The sequence below is a fragment of the Camelus dromedarius genome, chromosome 5, assembly GCF_036321535.1.
Source record: "Camelus dromedarius isolate mCamDro1 chromosome 5, mCamDro1.pat, whole genome shotgun sequence".
Taxonomy (NCBI): Eukaryota; Metazoa; Chordata; class Mammalia; order Artiodactyla; family Camelidae; genus Camelus; species Camelus dromedarius.
This window is the reverse complement of record NC_087440.1, coordinates 5,457,454-5,477,763: the sequence shown is the minus strand read 5'-3', so window position 1 is coordinate 5,477,763 and position 20,310 is coordinate 5,457,454. Positions and strand designations below refer to the sequence as shown.

Sequence of the window (20,310 nt, the reverse complement as noted above, 5' to 3'; positions counted from 1 at the left end):
GCCTTGTGCACAGTAGGACCCAGGAAATGCAGACAGGTGAATTTCAGTTTGCTCTTTCCTGCCTTCCTAAGAGCCTCTTTCCCTTGAGGAAGGGAATTGTCTGGAGTTGCTCTGTTCCCCTCCAAGTTCCCTGCTGGATGATTTGTGCTTTATAGATCATCAGAAGCACAAATTGGTTGATTTTCTTCTCTCGACCTCAATTCCATACCTATTGAGAATGTCGTTCCAGAGCTCACAGACTCCTGTCTGAATCAGTTTAGTATCTCTGAACACTAAACAATCTGTAGCTTAGAAAGCCTTTAACACCCGAGGTTGTAGACCCCAATTTTGTAAACACTGAGAGTGGCTGAATATGCTTAGGTAAAGAATGAATCACAGGAAAACCCTGTGTCTAGGTGATGGAATTACGGTTTTTTAATGTTTTGCATTTTTTTAAGTAAACTTGTATAGCTTTGGTAATTACCCATAAAAGGTGTGGGGAAAATAAAGGTAACTCAGTTCCAGCCTGTCTGAATTTATATAAAACAGAGGGAAGGTGCAGCTAATTTTGGCCGTATTTTTATGACAATGTAAGCTGGTTAATTGATAATATTTTAGTAGATTTACTGAAACCTTTGCTTTAAAAATAATAGTGTAAGGTCACTGTTAACATTTTGATAGGTCGTTCTTTCATTTTTCTATGCATATATATTTGTTTTCACAGATGTGCACTCCTATGGTTTATACTGCTTTATAAATTTTGTTTTACTTAATTGTGCATCATGAATATTCTGCGATATTAGGACTTTTCATGGAAGCCCAGAATTCTGTCGTAGTCTGTATGTTTATTTAGTCAGTCCTTTACCATTGCATATTTGGGTTGCATCTTATCCTTTGCTCTTACAGATAAGTATAATCTGAAACCCCCATTGCCCTCCCCGCTCCTTTGTTTTTACTTAAACATTTTTATGATGATTTAGATGGAAGTTGGTTTTTGTTGGTTAATGTTGGTGCCAATCCTTCAAACTGTTCATATCCGCTTTATAACATTCACTCTACTAATAACCCTTTTCAAATTGGAGTGGGGGTGGTGACACAGTTTAGTTATGTTCTCAAGATAAAGTCTTAGTGAAAAACAAATAAACGTTCTTTAATTATATTAAAAAAAATTTTTAAACCTAGTTTTAGTTTAAAACCTAAAAATACTAATTTTCATTGTCAAATCTATATAACCATTTGCCTCTGTGCCACTAAGTTTATTATTTAGATATGTAATGGAGGCCCTAAAATCAGTTATGGGGATAAATGATACCTAAATCATGCTTTTTAGTCATGGATCAGTATTGGCCAAGTGATTCACTCAGATATGCGGTGCTTTACTGGCATTTCTGTGAATTTTTTCCAACCGCAAACTCTTAGTCTGTTGGAATTTTTTTTTAACCCCAAGTTTTTGTTTGAAAATTTTTCACTCCTAAAAAAAAATAGGTAAAAGTATAAGAATGAATTGCTATATATTCTCTGGATTCGCCAATTGTAAACACTTAGATTTTTATGGAACAATCTTCGTATATAAGCTAGGTTTTGACAATGTAGACAAACAGCAAACAAAGAAGCTACATGGAAAGCTAGTGTGAGGGGTGGAAATTGTCCCCAGATGACCACGTCACCACAGTCGGGAGCTTTGTGCACCCTTTGGTGTGTTGACACATGAGCCTGCCCTCTCAGAAGTATGTCTTAAAGGCTGCCACACACAACACGGTGTTGGACTCTCTGGGGCCCTTCCAGGGAATACATCACAGAATGCATCACAGCCTGCACACTCCAGCGGGGCCCCAACGAGGGCTTGTCTTGCTGTCTCTGTTCTTGTTTTGCTTTGCCCCTGGAGGACAGTGCTTCTCCATGACTCCTTAGGGAAGCACTTCTCCCCCAGATAAATGAATCAATAGAGCCAATCTTACAGAAACTATTTTGGGATTCTTTCTTGAGCTGAGGAATGTTTTTCTTCTTCCCGTCACTCTAGCCAGATTTAAAATTCCAATCAGTAGCTCCTCATCAAATAATTAAGCTGATTGCCTTTGTACGTTGGCAACATCATTTTGCATCTAATTTGATATTCTGTGGGAAGCTGCAAAGCCAATTTAACTAATGAGAGGAGGCATCTTTTACATTAGTCAATGTTAATGATTAACTGCAGTGTGTGTCCTATATTGGTTTTGTTCGTTATATTTTAAGTTGCCCATTAGCGGTAGTGGTTACTGACAATGAATAGAATTCAGAGTCCTGCCAAAAGAATGGACCAGTTATGAACCTGCAGAAAAATGGTTGTGGATCTGGCTTTGGAGTCGGATATGCATGGATTTGAGTCTTATTTCAACTCTTTATTTGTAGCATGCCTTTAGGGAATTATCTCACCTCTCTCCGTTTTTTTATTTATAAAAAGTAACGGTATTCAATTTATAAAAAACAAGGGTATTCATTTATAAAAAGGAAGGGTATTTCTCAAAAGCAAGAGTATTGAATTTTAAGAATATGAAAACGAATATATGTATGTATGTGCATGACTGGGACATTGTGCTGTACACCAGAAATTGACACATTGTAACTGATGCTACTTTAATTAAAAAAAAGAAAAGAGTATTCAATTTTAAAACAGTGTAAAGCTACAATAATCAAAACAGTGTGGTATTGGTGAAGGGTTAGACGCTCAAGACAGGGGAACAGAGTCCAGAAGTAGACCCACACAGATATGGCCAATCGATTGTCACCAAAGTTAGAAAAGCTATTCAATGCAGAAAGGATAGCTTTTTCAATAGTACTGAAGTAATCAGACGTCCATATGTTCCCCCACCCCACCCCTGAAAAAAGAATCTGGTTACATATTGCACACCTTATTAAAGAAATTAACTCAAAGTAGACCATGCCTTTTCAAATTATCCGCAGCTTAACCTAAACAGGGGCTGCCCAGGAAGGGTGGAACCCTTGCCGATGTAGGAAAAAGAATTCAGCCTCCTCTTAAGTTCTAAAAAGAATAGAAACACATATAAAATTGTCTAAGATTATCTGATTCCTATTAATTTTAACAAAGAAAATAGTGCTTTTAAAGAATAGTCTGAAGATAGCTTCCAGGAACTAGAATTAATGGAATTAATGGAAAGAAGAGGTTTTAAAATCATAAGGCATAGCTTACACAGGTTACTGTATGTCTGTTTTAAAGTATGCAAAATAGCCCAAACCATACAAAGGCAGTCCAAAATAGTCCAGCTCAGATAATCCTCTTCCTTATGGGCTGCTAGTGAAGGATACTGCAAACAGTGTTAATATGAGCTCTTTGATATTTGCAATTTCTGTGAATTTTTTCTTGTGAATATATTAGAAGATAGCCCTACTTTCTGAAGAGACCCATCAGGGCTTTTAAGGGTGAATCAGATGAATACTTAGAAGCAAGGTGGGAATTCTCCTTCTGTCCTCCCCGACTGTGGTTTATTTTTGGTTGTTTAGAGCTTTGTGGAAGAGCTCTCGCTGGGACCGCAGCCTTTATAGTGAATTGTTTTTCTAGGGATCCTGCAAAATGTAGTTGGGGAAATTACCGTTGATCCTTGCAAAACAAAACAAAAAACATTCTTTCCGTTTCTGTGGCAGAGCTGTGACTGAGAGCATCAATCAGCTCATCACGCTGTGCACCCAGCAAGCTCCTGGCCAGAAGGAGTGTGACAACGCCCTGCGGGAGCTCGAGGTGGGTCCCTGGGAAGGCTGCTGAGGACTTAAGAGTGTGTGTCTGTCCGTCCTTCTCCGCCACCATCAGTTTCTTCTCCTCCATTCTGGCCGTTTATCTTTCTTGGGAAACTCTTGGAGCCAAAGTGCCAATCTAAGTGGAAAAGAATTGAAGACAAATTAGATTTGGTGGGATTATCCCCCCTGCTTCCCTTTTCCCACCAAGATGAGAGTTACATTGTTAAAGGATTCTTTATTTCAAACAGGAAGAGGCCTGTGGTATTGAATGTAGGCTGAAGATAAGCAATTTCTACCTAGAAAGTTCCAGAGTGATTACTCTGAGGCAGTTATGAGAAACTGGGATAGATGGCGCTTTTTGAGTGAAAATGATGTTCCCATACATTTTACTTTGCAACCTATAGGGGGCGCATTAGAGGAAACCAAGAAGTAACATGTATTAGTGTACAATCAAGAAGGCAGTGGGGCCCTTAGTGGCCCAGGACAGTGTGGATGCTTATCAATTTATGTTCATTTTTTAGGGCTTATTTTTAATGGAAAATTCTTTTGTGCTTATAGAATGTATGTGGGTAAACATAAAGTCATGGTGCCTGCTTGTGTGTAAAGCATTCCTGACCAATTCAGGTCATATTGAAACAACCAGGTGGTTATCTCAGTACACATGGGCTGTTTGTACCCAGAGCACCTTCACTTCTCTGGACAGGAAGACCCACCATGCCAGGAAGGGCGTGGGCGGGGAGGGCTGATTGCAGCTTCTGAAGGATTTAATTGAGGCTCAGTCTGCCGATGGCAGTAGGCCACTGGCGTGGCTGGAAGTGAGAGGAAGCTTGTTACCATGGGACTGAAGCATTCTGAAAACAGTGGAGAATGTTTCCCACCTTGATAAGTTGCTGCCCAATCCTGGTCTGTTCATATTTGCAAATAGATACGGTATGTGGGTGTTGAGCTAAATGAGGTCTGTTGGCCCCAATGCAAGCACTCTGTCCCTTAATGGCATCCTTGGTTGCCAAAATGAGGACTATTTCAGAGTGGCTGTTACTAAGGCGATTTTGATTATCCAAGGAGTGGGAGGAGTTTCCTCAATAAAATGAACTCCTTTATAAAGCTGCCCTCTCCCTGAGATCTTTGACTGAATAACTCAGCAGTTTTATCATTACTTCCCTCCCACCCTTGATAACTCAAGTGACGTTGTCTTTTTGTTGGCTGTGCCCTCAAAGGCTGCTGGTCCCAATGTGCATCCTTACTCAGTGGGGAGGAGGATGGGTGGCCGTATCCCCTGACTTTCCTCCCTGGAAAAGTCCCCCTTAAGTGATGATCAAGGTTATTAAAACATGAATGCTAGTGACGGTTGGAGACCAAGACAGAAGAAGCAAGCCCCATGCCCAGTTCCTTGATGGAGACCTACACAAGATTCATCATTTTCTATACTTTTAAAATTAAAAACAAATGAACCATCCCAGTGGGCAGTTTAATGGAGTTACCTCTTTTCACATCTACCCATTAAAAGGTTCCAGAATTGAAAACTGAGAGCCCTACAAGAAGAAGTGAATTAATGTGCCCTTGAAGTTAAAACTCCTTGGAGTCATCCAGCGGAGAGAAACTGTGCTCATTGACCATCAATATAGGTTGCCTTCCATTAACTTTCAGATTCCTTTAAGAAGAAAATCTCCCCCTTCTGTGAATACCATGCTTTGCCTTCAAATGTGAAAACAAGAGATTCTCCTCTCTGTCAGAGCTAACCCCAGACACCCCCACCCCGATCAGTATGGTGTTGCTCACAGGAAATCTGAAGTCATGAACACCATGATCTAAATTCCTCTCAGGAGTCTGAGTAATAAGTGATTATGACCAGATTCCTGAGTATGGAGAGGAAGTTGATAGTTGATATTTTATGTTACATTTCCTTTGTTCTAGAACACTTGCTTACTTTTTAAATTGTGTTCTCCTTCTGTAGACTGTCAAGGGGATGTTGGACAACCCTAATGAACCCGTTAGTGACCTCTCTTACTTTGACTGCATTGAGAGTGTGATGGAAAATTCCAAGGTAAGCCTGTCTGCTCTGGTAGCCTGCCTTCTCATTGTGGGAAGAATCTAGCTGTGCCTCGTGTGCGTCTGCCTGTGGCACAAAGCCTTGTTCTCAGGTGCGTCTCAAACCTGACTGTGCACTGGAATCACCTGAGGTCTCGGTGAACAGATTGCTGGGCCACACCCCTGAGTTTCTGATTCAGCGGATCTGAGGTGGGGCCAAGATTGTGCATTTCTGACAAGTTCCCGAGTCCTACCCACGTGGTCCAGGAGCCACCCTTTGAGAACCACTGCTTATACCCTTTGTGAACCAGATCATGTATTTCCTTCCCCTGGGGCTGCACTGCTAGGGAAAGCCCTTCAGTGAACTTGACTTGTGTGAGACCCCCTTGTGTGTTCCTTTTGCCACCCATCCATGGCACACATTCACAAGAGGAGTGAAAAATTGTGGGGGGTTTTTTTGGGGTGGGGGGGTGGCAGTGAAAGTATCTAAGCTAATATAATGGTTTATGGCCTCTCTTCTCCAAATCTTAACCTCACTCAACAAAATCTTACTTCTTAGAATTTTATTTGATGTGGGTCGCGACTGGACAGGGAGGTGTCCAAGAAACCTTCTTAGCAGAGCAGCAACAATAATATTTTAAAAGGTTGAGAAACAGACCTATGGTAATAACGCCAGCGTTTTTGAGAATGCCTCCAATTCAGGTTGAAATGAAATGCAAGTGAGATGAATGGATATTGAGGAATTGCAGTTTGGCTTTGTACTTGGAGCACGACCGCCTGTGACTTGGAGCATGATGTCTGTTTACGTCACTCTTACGTTAGCTTTGGGGAGACGTCTGAACTGGTGATGTCAGGAGGGCTCGCCTCGAGCTGGGCTAAGGCTAGAGTTTGCTCTGTCCAGCATCCTTTATGGAACTATGGATGGTCTAAAGGGAGGATGTATATGCTTTACACACTTAGATCCAAAGAAACTGTTCTTCTTAAAGAAGGATGCAGGGTGAGGGAAAGGAAAATACTGTACGCAAATATTCTTTGCTTTGCAGGTCCTTATGTAAACAGAATTATTTTGTATATTTAAGCAATTTTAGAGAATTTCTTTCCCCATCCGAGATTGACAGAAGAGCTCTGTGTTGACAAAGAGCTCTGTGTTGGGTTCTAAACTTGGATGTGATCATCTCTCTAAAGAGTTCTGTTGAACATCCTTCAGTTCTAAGATCTAAGGCCCTGGAATGCAGTACCTGCCTGCCTGGGGCATAAGGAGGCCCAGAGAAGACACAGCACCAGATACGGGGCAGGCGCCTCGCCTCTGCCCACGTGACCTTCTGTCTGACCTTGTGCAGGGTACTTGACCTCTCTGAGTTGGATTCTTTTAGCTGCTGTTTTAAAAGCCTATAAAAAGAATACACCAATGATTTTCAAAATAAGGGGAAATACTTTAAAATTTTAGCACTTGTGTTCAAACTCTCTCTCTCTCTCTCTCTCTTTCTCTCTACACACACACACACACACACACACACACACACACTTCTTAACAATGACATGTTTAAATTTTACTGCCAATGAATAAGTGAATAATATTGGGAAGGGCATGACTTCACCTACAGCTTGGTGGATTTGTCTGATTTTTATATTCTGGGAACTAACAGTTCTCAATTTAGACCATTCACCCATAGGATGCCCTGTATAGATTTTACTTCATTGATCTGTGTATATTAACTCTATCTCCTTGAGTTACAGGTAACTTCTGGATGAAAGCTTCATACTTTCATTATTCATTTCTCTTTATGGAACAGAAATGATACCACCATCTTGAATCTCTTCTTATTGCAAATAAAGGAAAGAAATGGCCAGAACTGTAAATTAAGTGGCCTCAAAGTTAGAAGCGTAGGCCCTTGACCCCACGGTCTGAAGGAATGTTGGTCAGAATGTCACCAGTGGTTGCTTTGCAGGTTCTGGGAGAGTCGATGGCAGGGATTTCGCAGAACGCCAAGACCGGGGACCTCCCTGCCTTTGGGGAGTGTGTGGGGATTGCGTCCAAGGCTCTCTGCGGGCTGACGGAGGCCGCAGCCCAGGTAAGGGTGTGGGCCCTGGGCCCCACGATGCTGGCCTTCCAGCCCGAGTCCTGTGCCAGGTCCCCATGGGAAGCATGGGGGGCTACAGGGGGAGCTTCACCTTCGGCTCCATCTCCGACCACCACTGCAGAAGCCACGGAGAAGCCCATGGCTCTTGTGCTGGCTGGGCATCAAGACAAAAGTCAGTCTGTTACCTCCAGGGACCTGGAGAGGACACTGAACACTGCAGACCCAGCGTAGGGTTCACAGGCCAGCTTTTTTTTTTTTTTTTTTTTTAAGGTCATTGTTAACAGATAAGTTGTTTAGGGGAAAAATAGGTATTACATAAGTGAAATTTTCTCTGAGGATTTAGAGTTGCAAAACTCTTAGTCATGCTTTTTTTAGGATCAGAGGGAGAAAAAAGTAAATGCCATCGCGCAGAGATACGATCAGGCATGTTCCTGGCTCGCCTCTGACTGTCCTGTGCATTTCCAATAATTACTGGGCTCCTGAACTTTCAAAAATGTCAGCATTTACCTTGAAGGATTTAGCATTTGACAATTACCTTGAGCCTAGAAGATTTTACTGAACCAAAGAAAAAGATCTCTAGTTTGGGGGATGAAATCATCTTCCCTTTCCCTGCCTCTCACATCTCAGGGGAGATGAGTTAAGGTTAAAATCCTTCCCCACAGATTCATTTTCTTCCCATTACTTGCCTAACACATCCAAAGGGTCTGAAGGGAAGACCTTCTCTTACAGCCCCTGGTCCTCTTGGAGATCAAACACTGCTTTTCTTCCCCCTGCACTATCTAACTCATTCTTTCTTACTATTGGAAATACCGGCCTAAATAGTAAGGAAATACTAGGCTACGAGATGAGAAACCCTCATGTAGGTCAGGCTCCAAGGTTAAGCTGATGCAGCAGCTCCACGCCATCAGTCTACACCCACTTCTTTTCCCTCTCCCAACTGCCAGCCAAAGAGTGAGCTTCCTGCTGAGGCCGGGCCCCCTCATGGTCACAAGGTGGCTGCCAGAGCACTCAGGGCTGCATCCATTATTGGTCATGCCCTATGAAAGAGCTTCTTAAGGCTTTCTTAAGAGCAAGGAGATTTCATTCCCAAAAGCCTGTAACAGGCTCCTGCTGGCATGTCCCTGGCCCGGGCTGGGGTCAGCCTGTCCATCCTTAAACCCTTAGTGATGAGCTGACTCTGACCACCTTGCACTGGGAGCACCTGAGAATGACTGCTGTGTGTGTGCTGTGGGACCCTGGTCTCTCACAGGCTTATCTAGGAGCGCAGAGAGCCTGAGCCGTGGTTTACCTCCTCCCTTTCAGGCTGCATACCTCGTTGGCATCTCTGATCCAAACAGCCAGGCGGGCCACCAGGGCCTCGTGGACCCCATCCAGTTTGCCAGGGCTAACCAGGCTATCCAGATGGCATGCCAGAATCTGGTGGACCCCGGCAGCAGCCCGTCACAGGTAACCGTGGGGCGAGCATGTGAGATCTGTGTGTCTTTAAGCTCTTGCAGATGGGTGGGGGAGACTATGAGTAAAGAACACTGTTCTTTCGGAGCTTGCAAAGCCAGTTCAATGCAGCGCTGCAGATAATGACTTTGGGGGATATTGCAAAATGTGGTGAAAGTAGAAACGGGTAGGTGCTGTGGAATGGAGTGCTGGAAGGCAGGAGGAGTGGCGTAATCACCGCGAGGGTCATCAGGAGTCTCACAATGCCGTTCATTCAGTTCAGGGGACATAGGCTGAGGGCTTGTCCTGTGCTCAGCACTGAGGGTCAACATGAGTAAGCCCCGATCCCCTACCCTCTTGGCTCTTACTGTTGGATAAAGTTTCAAAGGTGGAGTGATCAGGGTATGACAACAATGCCAGGGATGCACAGAAGGAGGTGTGATGGTCTCAAGGGGCTGTTGAGGTCCCTTCCCAGAGATGGTGGCACTGAGTGAGGCCCCAGAGCTGGGTCAGAATCCACAGCACAGAAGGAGCCACAGAGACATTTGAGAGCTAGACTGTATGTGTGGGTTTCCATGACACTTCTAATACCCGAGTGGCATGGATTCTGTTCAATTACTAAAGTGGTGTGTGCTGAAGGAAACAAGAATGGCCCGCATGGCTAGCAGAGGCAGCCCGTGAGTGGCACGTCCACCGTTGACCCTGGGACCAGCATTCTTGAGGCAGGAGAAGGACCCAAGTAGAGGAGGTAGCACGGGGCCCATCTGGACCTAAGACAGACGTCAGTGCGCCTGGGATTCCTTACCTGTCCAGTTAAGGCCAAAAGGGTGTTACCAGCCTCAGCAAAGTGGATCACGTGGATTCAGAAAAGTGCTTTGCGGGTGGAGACTGGGAGATTCCTGAGCCAGACCCCTTAATAAGGTGCCTATACCCACCTGTGGGTGAAGAAGGCACTGTCACACCTCAGTGTTTGTCTCACTCATCTAGACCTGGATTCTCCAGTGTGCTGGCCACTAGCTGCACATGGCTGCTAAGCACTAGACATGTAGCTAGTCCAAACTATCAGCTCTTAATGTAAAATACAGACTGGATTTCAGAGACTTGGTATGATAAGAAAAGATTGTAAAATCATTATATTCTTAAATTGGTTACATGATGAAATGAAATATTTTGGATATATCAAGTTAAATAAAATGTATCATTTAAAATAATTTCTCTTGTTTCTGTACTTATTTTAATGTGGCTGCTAGAAAATTTAAAATTAGACATGTGGTTTGCATGGTGCTTCTGGTGGGTGGCACTGGCCCGGACCCAGGACCATATGCCTCCTGGCCTCGGGTTCCAAAGGGTAGCTGACTGCAGCTCCTTTGAGACTACCTGAGCCCAGCCCCTTCCCACCACCACATCAGCACCTCCTTTCTTTTTCTTTGTTTATTCTCTCTGGCGTCCTGATTCTCGCCCTCTCCTTTCTTGGAGTGACTTCGGGGGTGACAGAGCTGGAGACAAAGGTTTTATTCACCCAAGCCCTGGACATGTGAGTTGAAGGACAGTCCAGAGCTTGAGACCAGGATGGCTTCCTCTGAACTGGGCCCCTCTGCACTGAAAGCATAGGGTGTCCCCAGCCCGGTCCATGCTTTCTAGGTTCTGTCAGCTGCCACGATTGTCGCCAAGCACACCTCGGCCTTGTGCAATGCCTGCCGCATCGCCTCGTCCAAGACGGGCAACCCCGTGGCCAAGAGGCACTTTGTCCAGTCAGCCAAGGAAGTCGCCAACAGCACCGCCAACCTGGTGAAGACCATCAAGGTAGGTCGCTGAGCTGAGAGGCCTTAGGAATCCCTGGAACACCTGCTGCGGAGGGGAGAGAGGTGTGGGATTGAAGCTCGGCTCCCTGAGGCTTGCTTCTAGAGAAGTTCAACTTCTAATCCAGTCTCAGGATTTAAGTCACTGAGGAGGAGTTCATTAGTGATGGAGATATTTATCATGAAAAACCAACAAATAGCCATGGTCTATAGTAACCTTCTAGGTAGTGTTTGGGGAGGGGTAAACTGTGTGCTCAGGGGGGTGATTTTGAGGGGCTAGTAGGAGGTCCTGCCATTGTTGCTAAATCTGTCCGGACCAAGAAAGAAGGTGGATGGAGAAGGGAATGGGAAATTCACTTTGATGTTAAAAAGGCGGGGGGGGTGATTTAACTTATCCTGTGATATATACTCTGTTTATAGTTTAAATGTTTGAATTGTAGCATCAACTTTTTTTTTAATTGAAGTATAATTGATTTACAATGTTTGTTTCAGGTGTACAGCAAAGTAATTCAGTTATACATATATATACTTTTTTTTTCAGATTTTTTTCCCCATTATATGTTATTACAAGAAATTGAGCATAGCTCCCTGTGCAATACAGTAGGTCCTTGTTGTTCATCTATAGCACCAACTTCTTAAAATAGAGTGTTCCCCATGTGTAACAAGTTCATCTGTATGTTAGTGGCCATGGGCACATGGGGGGAGGTGGGGCAGGGTACCCCGTGAGGAGGAAGTCGCAGGAGCTGGGCGGAAAGACCGCAGACCCAGTCTGTCCTAGGTGGGACACCAAGCTGACAACAAGCAGCTGACCTTGTGGGAAAGCAGCCACAATCTGGGCAGCAGACCTCAGGCAAAGAGCCCAGCACCCCACTCTGAGCCTCCAAAGGAGAGTGTCGGGGAAGGCGGGCTTCCCGTTCTCTGTGAGTGGGACGCGCAGGAGGGAAAGGCATTGGCGGGCTAGCATTTGACAGAGGGATTTTCACACTCACTGAGGTGGGACGATCTGCTTTGTTGCTGGGCGAGTCCCGGGGTGATGAGGCTTTGCCCCGTCCTCTCCAGAGGAGATGGTACTGCCCACCTCATTTCCCTTGCTCTACACACATCCGGTTTAATCATGTGGATTAATCTGTCAATAGGCTGAGCCAAGCAGAAGCCAAGGAGAGATGGTACAGCCCAGCCCCGCCGTGGTTGGAAGCGGGCAGGCGAGTGCCCTGTCGGCAATTTCTCAGCTGTTGAAAGTTTTTTTTTTAAACTATTTTAAAAACAAACTAACAAACAAAACCCCCCAAAACAACCAAGTTAAAATCTACCTATTTGAAGGCAATAATAAGATAGGTTGAAAATGAATAAATAAAGTCAGTGCCTGGGAGCCCCCAGGATCCTGGAGGCAGCTCACCCTAATTCCCTTCCTGGTTCGTGGCATTCAAAATGAGTAAAGCTTACATTTCTTAATATTTTGTTTGTGCAAAGCCTGTTCCCAGTGTTTTGTGTGTATCACACGTTCAGTCCATGCAACTATCCTGTGCTTGTCATGCCCATTTTACAGTGAGGACACTGGCGCCCAAGGTTAGGTAACGTTCCTGGGGTGACTCAGCCAGGAAGTGGTGGATTGGAATTCAGACACAGATCCCCTGCTATTTCAACTCCATCCTGCTCTCAACCCTGGTATGCAGTTCACATCTTCGGTAGAGAGTCTAGTCCAGCTGACCAGCCTGGGAAGAAATGCCTGGGTGTGTTGCCAGTGCTTGTGTGCAAGTCTCGGGGAGGCCGGGATGGAGAGACAGCAGTAGAACTGAAAAGCAGTGACATCATTGTTGGTTGCTGTGTAATTAACTAATTTCGGTTAAACTTGGCCATCTTCTGATCATCAAGACACAGGCTATATTTAGGTGGACAAGGGAGTGAAAAAGACAAGAAACTCTTCTATACAAATTCTTGGAAACCTTTCTTTGCTGCCTCCTCCTTGGTTTTAAGTCCTGACCTCTCTCTGTTAAGATCTCATCGTCTTCTCAGAGGCTCCTCATGGTGGCAATCCCTCTTTGTAATTCTCTGCAGCAGATGAGCTCTTGTGATGGCCTAAAAGATAGGCCTGTGCAGAAACATCAGGGGTGGTGATTCAGGGTGGTTGTAATGTGGAGAAGGTAAGGGCCTCCTCTCCCTGGAGCACCCTGGGGGTCAGGAGCAGTGCACGAGGAACAGAAACTAACCTCTTGCCCCTCAACTTGCTGAAATGCATTTGGTTTTTCTGTTCCCATCACCTGGCAGCCTTTGTTGGGGACGATGAACTTTGTTCTTAATTTACTGATAGGAAAATGGCACAGGTTGCCTCGCTGTCATGTACCATACTACATACACATTGACTAGATAATCTGTGTTAAGGAATGGTGAAGAGTCCTGTCAAAGAGAGAAACAAATGAATATTTAATTTCCTAAATGCTTAAGACAGCTGCCCTCAAGGCTGCATTTTGCTCTAAGTCTTATGCTTTAGTGCTTTTTTTTTTTTTTTTTTCTTTAAACCAAAAGGATATGCCCAGCCTAAATCCCAGTTGCCACACCTTTAGAGTCAGAGAAAGGACAGAGAACCGGGCGGGAGGAGCACTGGAGAGCAGGGAGCAGATTACCTCACCGTGGGTTATCAGCACCCATTTAGAATGCATGCCTCCAGGAGTTGAAAATCTCTCCTGATGGCATTCTTTGCAATCCCAGAGCATGGCTCAGCAAGGATAAATACGGGCACCCTCCTCCCTGCCAGACCCTGCTCTCAGGGCCGGCCAAGGTAGAAGCAGACGGACCCCTAACCATGGTCACCACCTCTCTGCCAGGCCCTTCGTGGACCGAAGCCTGCTTTTCTCTCTCCGGTCCGCTCGTTACCCAGCCTCAAGCCAGATGTGTGGAATGGAATGTGGTTTTCAGTGTGCAGTCACTCAGGTTTGGGTGCCAAGTAGAAATTGTGCAGCAACAGCTTTTTTTCTCTGAGAAGTGGGAGCGTAGCCTTGCCGCTCCCAGCGGAGTGGAAGCGCGAGGTTTTGCAATTAAGCATTTCCAGGGCATACGAAAGACGCCAGACCCAGCTCTCCTGAATCGACTTCACCTCGACTGTAAGTATGTTGTCTTGGTCGTCCATGTGTCTGGATTGGTAAAGTAGATTTCTTGAGAAGAAAAAGAAGGAAGAAAACCTCTTGGGCTTCTTACACCTCATTCTTGTTGCCTTTGTCTACGGTCAGTAGGAGGGAAGGGAGCCAGGGGTCTTGGGTTCTGGTCTGAGGAGTGAGCTTGGCACAGCGTGTCACTTTCTAGGAGTTGGTTTTCTCACCTGAAACATCAGAGCTTTGGGATCAAATGATCTGTAAGATCACTGCTAACCCCTAAAGTCCGGAAATCTGTGATTCTGGTGCCCGTGTGGAACTTGTGTCTCCCAGATCCCTGTGAGATTTTGCTGAGTGTGAGAACGTTCAGAGGAGCTGGCCCAGGGTGGAGGGCGCCCTCGTCCTGATGGGACTTGAGCATTTGGCTAAGTGGCCCGACCCTTTCGTTGTTGATGCTGGCGTACTGGACGTTCTGTGACCTGGAATGTCTACTTGAGAACTGTCGTGCCTGCCAGAAATTTCACCAGATTCGAGTATGCGGTTTACTGGCGTGGCTCGGCAGCCCCCAGAGCAGAAGCAGCATTCAGGAGTGAAATACTCTGCCTGTGAACCAACCAGCCTCCCTGATGCTAAATGCTTCCTTTGGAGGAAATAGCTTTTCTCTCTTGAAAATTAAAAAAAAAGTGGTAGATTAGAACTTGGCCTTCTCGTCCGTAGTTCCCACTCTTCAGGGTCCTGTTCTTGACCAGCCTGGGCCACGTGATATGTGGTTTTAGGGCCTAGGCTCAAAAAAAAACAAACAAAAAAGCAAAACCTTTCTTCATCCTGTTGGTGATGTTCATGAAACTGCACAATTAGAAAATGCTTCCTTGGGGTTTACCTGGGCTAGTCATCTTGTCATTTTTAATAAGTTCAGCTAAGGGTTGGTAACTTGATCGGACGTCTGCGTTCCCAATAGGCTGAGAGCATTGCAGAAGGTAGAAAAGGGTGGGAGGAGTGTGGAGAGGTCAGAAGCAGGAGGAGTGAGCAGCGCCACGGAGAGGCTCAGGATCTTCCGTTGAACTAGAGCCCTGTCCTTCCGACCAGAGCAGGTGTGATTGGTGCCACTGGGATTCGAGTTCCCTTGATGCCAGAGTCCACTCCTGCCATCTGCCTGCTGGGGGTTGGCCTGTGCTGGGACCACTTTTGTCAGGCTCCTGCTGGACGGCACCCACCCTGTCTCCCACTCTGATTTCCAAATTGCTCTAAAGCCTGTAGGGTCTGGAGGCAATGATGTTAATAGCACAACTTGATTTGAGTGCCGAGATGGTCCCCTGCCACTTTGCCAGTGCAGCGTTCTGGTGCGGGTAACAGGTGCTAACTCAGTGTTTACTGAGGACGTGGCAGTTAGGACGGAGGCTGTATAAAAGCAGAAACAGACTCACAGACCTAGAAAACAGTTACAGTTACCAGAGGGGAAAGGGAGGTGGAGGGATAAAGTGAGAGTTTGGGATTTATCTATACATAAAATAAATAAATAGCAAGGTGCTACTGTACAGCACAGGGAACTACATTCGGTACCCTGTAATAGCCTATAGTGAAAAAGAATATGAAAAGGAATAAACATATATATGTATATGTACGAATCACTATGTTGTACACCAGAAATTAACACAACATTGTAAACAGACTATACTTAAGTTAAAAAAAGAAAAAAACAACTGAGGCTGTATGTATGAGTGAGCAGCAGACACGTAGGGTTTCCACTGGGCCTGGAGGAACGGCAGAACGGGCGAGGTTAGGGTCCAGGTCAGTGCCTGTCCGGTGGAGAAGGGCCTGAGCAGGGCTGCGCAGTCTCAGGGAAGGCTACATTAGCGGGCTTGCGGGGGTTCCTCTGAAAGTATTAGGATGTGTAATTACGGTCCCAAGCTGCCAAGGCTTGATTGGAATACAGCTGATACTCAGATAGCCTTTAAGCCAACCATGCCCGCCTACTCTTGCCTTCTTGAAAGAGAGCAATGCTCCCGTCTCAGATCTGGTTTGTTTCATAATGCCGGTGCCTCTGGGTTTTTTGTTCACTGACTGTCTAAACTGACTTTTATACACTCATAATGCTTAAACTAAAAGTTTAATTGGTCATTTAACAAGGAAACTTACGTTCTTCTACAAACCAAACTGCCTTCTCAAATGTAGCCCTTTGTTAGGAGGGAGGGTGCCGCCTCTGGGTCACAGGCTGTTGGTTCCAAGAGTCTTGTACTTAAGGAGGTGGAGCCCAGGGTTGGGGAACTTTGGATTCAGGTGTTAACCCTTTGAGGGGTAGCCTGGCATGCATCACAGACCACTTACCTGATCGTCTTCCATTCAGGCCATTAATCAGCTGCATGACTGACCATTCAGCGCCATTGTGTTATTGCTGCTAATTTTTAAAAAATAAACTTTTGAAGCATGAGATACATAGACCAAAAGAACCCATGTGTGTACAGCTCAGTGAATTTTCCCAGACTGAACACACCTAAGAAGCTGCAGCCAGATCAAGAAGCAGAGCGTGGCCAGCCCCCAGCAGCCCAGCTTGTGCCCCTTCAGTCTCACTGGCTCCAAAGGGTGACCTGACCGCCAACACCTGAACCTGTTTCACCTGTTTTTGTGCTTTGTGCAAATGGAATCGTGCAGCGGGCACCCTATTGTGTCTGGCCGCTTTACCTAAGGATCATGTCTGTGAAGTTTGCCCATGTTGTTGAGGATAGCTCTGGTCTGTTTTTTCCCATTGGAGTCCATTTTGCTGACTTCAAAATGGCAGATATGGAAGCCCTGTTTCCATCAGTCATTCAGGGACATCCAGGTGAAAATGACTTAGAAGTTGAAAGTGCCAAACAATGTATTTTTGTAGTTTGGGAGGGAATAGACTTAAATGGAGTGGGAGGGGGAGAGCCAAAGGGCGTGGTCTCAAAAGTCAGGAAGAACGTGGCTCGGCTGCAGGGTTTGGCAGCGTGGCTCGTGGGGGGTGAAGAGCGGGGCGCCCTCTGAATCATGAGAGCTGGGGGTGGAGGGACTGAGGCCAGCTTGCCTGTGAGCCGCACGTTCAGCTTTATTTCTTATACTTGCTAACTGAGCCCCTCTGCTTGATGGCAGAGATCCCTCCAACTAGTTCTCATTCATTGTTTATGATTCACCAGACATTTTCAATATTCCCATCAAAGCACCTTCTTTTCACTGGGAGGCAATGACTGTGGCCCAGGAGTGATCGGTGCTTCTCAGTGGGGTGTAGTCTCCGTGTTGTATCCCATCAGGCTCTGGACGGGGATTTCTCTGAAGACAACCGCAATAAATGTCGCATTGCCACCGCACCCTTAATCGAAGCTGTGGAGAACTTGACAGCGTTTGCATCCAACCCTGAATTTGTCAGCATTCCTGCCCAGATCAGCTCTGAGGTAGGGGATCTTTGCAGCAAAGATAATGTTAAGATCTTTGGCTAGTTTCGTGTGACACTCAGTTAGCATGAACAGTTATGAATTCCAAAAACTCTGTCAATGTGTAGGGCACTGTTACTGTTGCCAGTGACGATACACACAGAGTTAATGAAGGCTCAGTGTCTGCACATCTCTTAAGAGGCAGTGTCTTTGCCTTATATGTTGAGAACAATCTCTGTGCGTAGGTTTGGGGCTAATTCTTGGTATGTGTCACACTCAAAAATATTTAAGGAGTGAATCAGCCTCCATGGTTCTCTGCCCTCCGTCTCCTTTCAAACGAGAGAAGTGATGACTTGGTAAAGAACAAGACCTCCTTGGGTCCAGCTGACTCATCTAGTCTGTGTGTTCTGCCCTTGACCCTTCTGCTGTTTGGTCCCAGGGCTCCCAGGCACAGGAACCAATCCTGGTCTCAGCCAAGACCATGCTGGAGAGCTCATCATACCTCATCCGCACTGCACGTTCACTGGCCATCAACCCCAAAGACCCGCCCACCTGGTCTGTGCTGGCGGGACATTCCCACACCGTGTCTGACTCTATCAAGAGTCTCATCACGTCTATCAGGTTAGTAACTCCTCTAGAAATTGCTAGGGCCTGCATCTGACAGGGCAGGAAGAGGATAAGCCCATCAGGACTTTTATTTAATAGCAATGTGGTTCATCATCACCATCATCTTTTTCTTTACTTCTTTGGGAGCAGTGGTAGCACTTGTCACAACAATAATAGCCAACCTGAGCATTTATTATATCTTAGATACTTTTCCAAGCATTTTACCTGTATTACATTATTTGTTCATCACAACAGCCTTGTGAAATAGATGCTACCATTGTCTCCATTTTACTAATGAGAGAATTCAGGCAGAAAATCATTTAGGTAACATTCCCAAGGTCATCCCCGGGCCCAAATGCTTTAGTCCCAGTCCTTCTAACCATTATACCATATTGTCTGCGCCTTGGAGCTTAGGCAGAGAGCATTACTATTTATTTATTTAGCAGGATTGGGGCTACCTAACTTTGCTAATAAGACAAAAAGGTATTCTTTGTCCCACAGTAACTCTGGGCACCTCTAACCTCCTTGGTGATGGTAGGAGTCGGAAAAAATCATCCCATGAGTAGATAAAGCATTTCCAAATTTGACCAAAGTTGATAACACGACAGCATGGAATGCATCCCTTTCCTTGGATATTTTTTATTTTTCAGTTGCATTTGAAACTCAGGACCTCATTAGCTTTCTTAATGCCTTGCAAAGAAAAATCCACCAAATATTTTAACTCCTGCCACACCCAGGACTTTGTGAATAGAATACAATGTAGAGACCATAGTATATTTGCACTGGAAATAGCACTAACTTTTTTTTTTTTTTTTTAATGAGAGTCCTATGCTTAAGCCAGTAAATGGAGAATCCAAGACCAAATTGTTTAATTTGCAGTTGCCTGGCATCAGCCTGAGATGGAGGACAGCACCCTATCCTTTCCACCAGAAATAAGTAGACTTAGCAAAGTGTTAAATTGAGAAATGCATGGGCTCTGAAGAGAAGCATTACCAAGCAAGGGTCAGGGATTCACTCCTGAAGGCAGTTGAGTGGGGTCGACAGTAGACAGGGGCACCTGGCCCACCGATGTGAGTCAGGTGTTGGGACTGGAGCTTCATGGAGCCTGTGTCTGACTTGCTCTGTCCCTCCAGGGACAAGGCCCCTGGACAGAGGGAGTGTGACTACTCCATTGATGGCATCAACCGGTGCATCCGGGACATCGAGCAGGCCTCACTGGCAGCTGTCAGCCAGAGCCTGGCCACAAGGGATGACATCTCCGTGGAGGTAGGCTGGGGCTCCGTGGCCAGCCCAGAAGCTCCTGGGAACACAGCACCAGGCTTTAGGGATGGGGGAATGGCACCAACATATTTCTGATGCAAGTTACATCATTAGACCCCCTTCCCCTGGAACCAGTCTGGGAAGTTTTTGTAGTGGGTAGAGTAAATGCTGAATGGAGAGTGATGGTTTGGTGAAGGGACATATACTGCATGGGTGGAATGTTCAAATATGGCTGAAATTTGGGGGGGGGGATGATCATTGTCAGATAAGAGTATATCTGTAGGGGGGTTACCATATTCAGTTGAACACTTCCGAGCAGACCTAAGCATGTAGATTTTGAATGCTTCTCTGTCATATTTCATCAATGCACTTTTTTGACTGATGGGCAAATTCAGCATTCAACCCTATGCATTTGGTCCATTCAGAGGTAAACACTTCTGCAGTTACTCAGTATCTCGTACTGGAGGCCCTTTTGCATTCTGCTAGCTCAGAGCCACTCTGCCCTTTCTTGTCCATTTTTCCACTTTTGAAAATAGAATTTTCCTACTTTGCTCCATTAAGTTTTTCCTATGACCTGTCCAAAGCCCCCTGATTTATACTGTTTTCTTTCTGTTGAAAGTGCCTGACACCCAGAAGGTGCTTAATAAATATGGATGGTCGGTTTGCTGACGTTTCCCTATTGCCACTGAGCCCCTCAGTAATGAACTTTGGCCCCTGCCTCTCAGCAGGGCCCAGACTTAGAACTGCTCATTTTTATTAATAGAATTATTTCACTCTAGCTTCGCCTGCTTCCCCCATTTCCAAGGAAAGAAAGAAGGAATGTTAGCATTATTGTTAACCTGTTTCATTAAAGTAGAATGTGCACACAGAGCAGTGTGTCTGTCAGAAATGTGCAGATTCATGGAGTCCCGCCAGCTAAGTGCAC

General features: G+C 45.5%; 1 protein-coding gene across 6 annotated transcripts in view; it reads left to right on the top strand.

Moving 5' to 3' along the window:
• TLN2 (talin 2) overlaps positions 1-20,310 on the top strand; it is a 395,887-nt gene that overhangs the window by 306,869 nt on the left and 68,708 nt on the right. For all 6 annotated transcript variants that reach the window (XM_064485544.1, XM_064485540.1, XM_064485542.1 and 3 more), the window contains 8 exons: positions 3,619-3,712; positions 5,663-5,752; positions 7,686-7,808; positions 9,120-9,263; positions 10,890-11,051; positions 17,400-17,540; positions 17,959-18,140; positions 19,259-19,391. In XM_064485544.1, the coding sequence (XP_064341614.1) occupies positions 3,619-3,712; positions 5,663-5,752; positions 7,686-7,808; positions 9,120-9,263; positions 10,890-11,051; positions 17,400-17,540; positions 17,959-18,140; positions 19,259-19,391 (1,069 nt within the window). The remainder of the gene's footprint in view (positions 1-3,618; positions 3,713-5,662; positions 5,753-7,685; positions 7,809-9,119; positions 9,264-10,889; positions 11,052-17,399; positions 17,541-17,958; positions 18,141-19,258; positions 19,392-20,310) is intronic.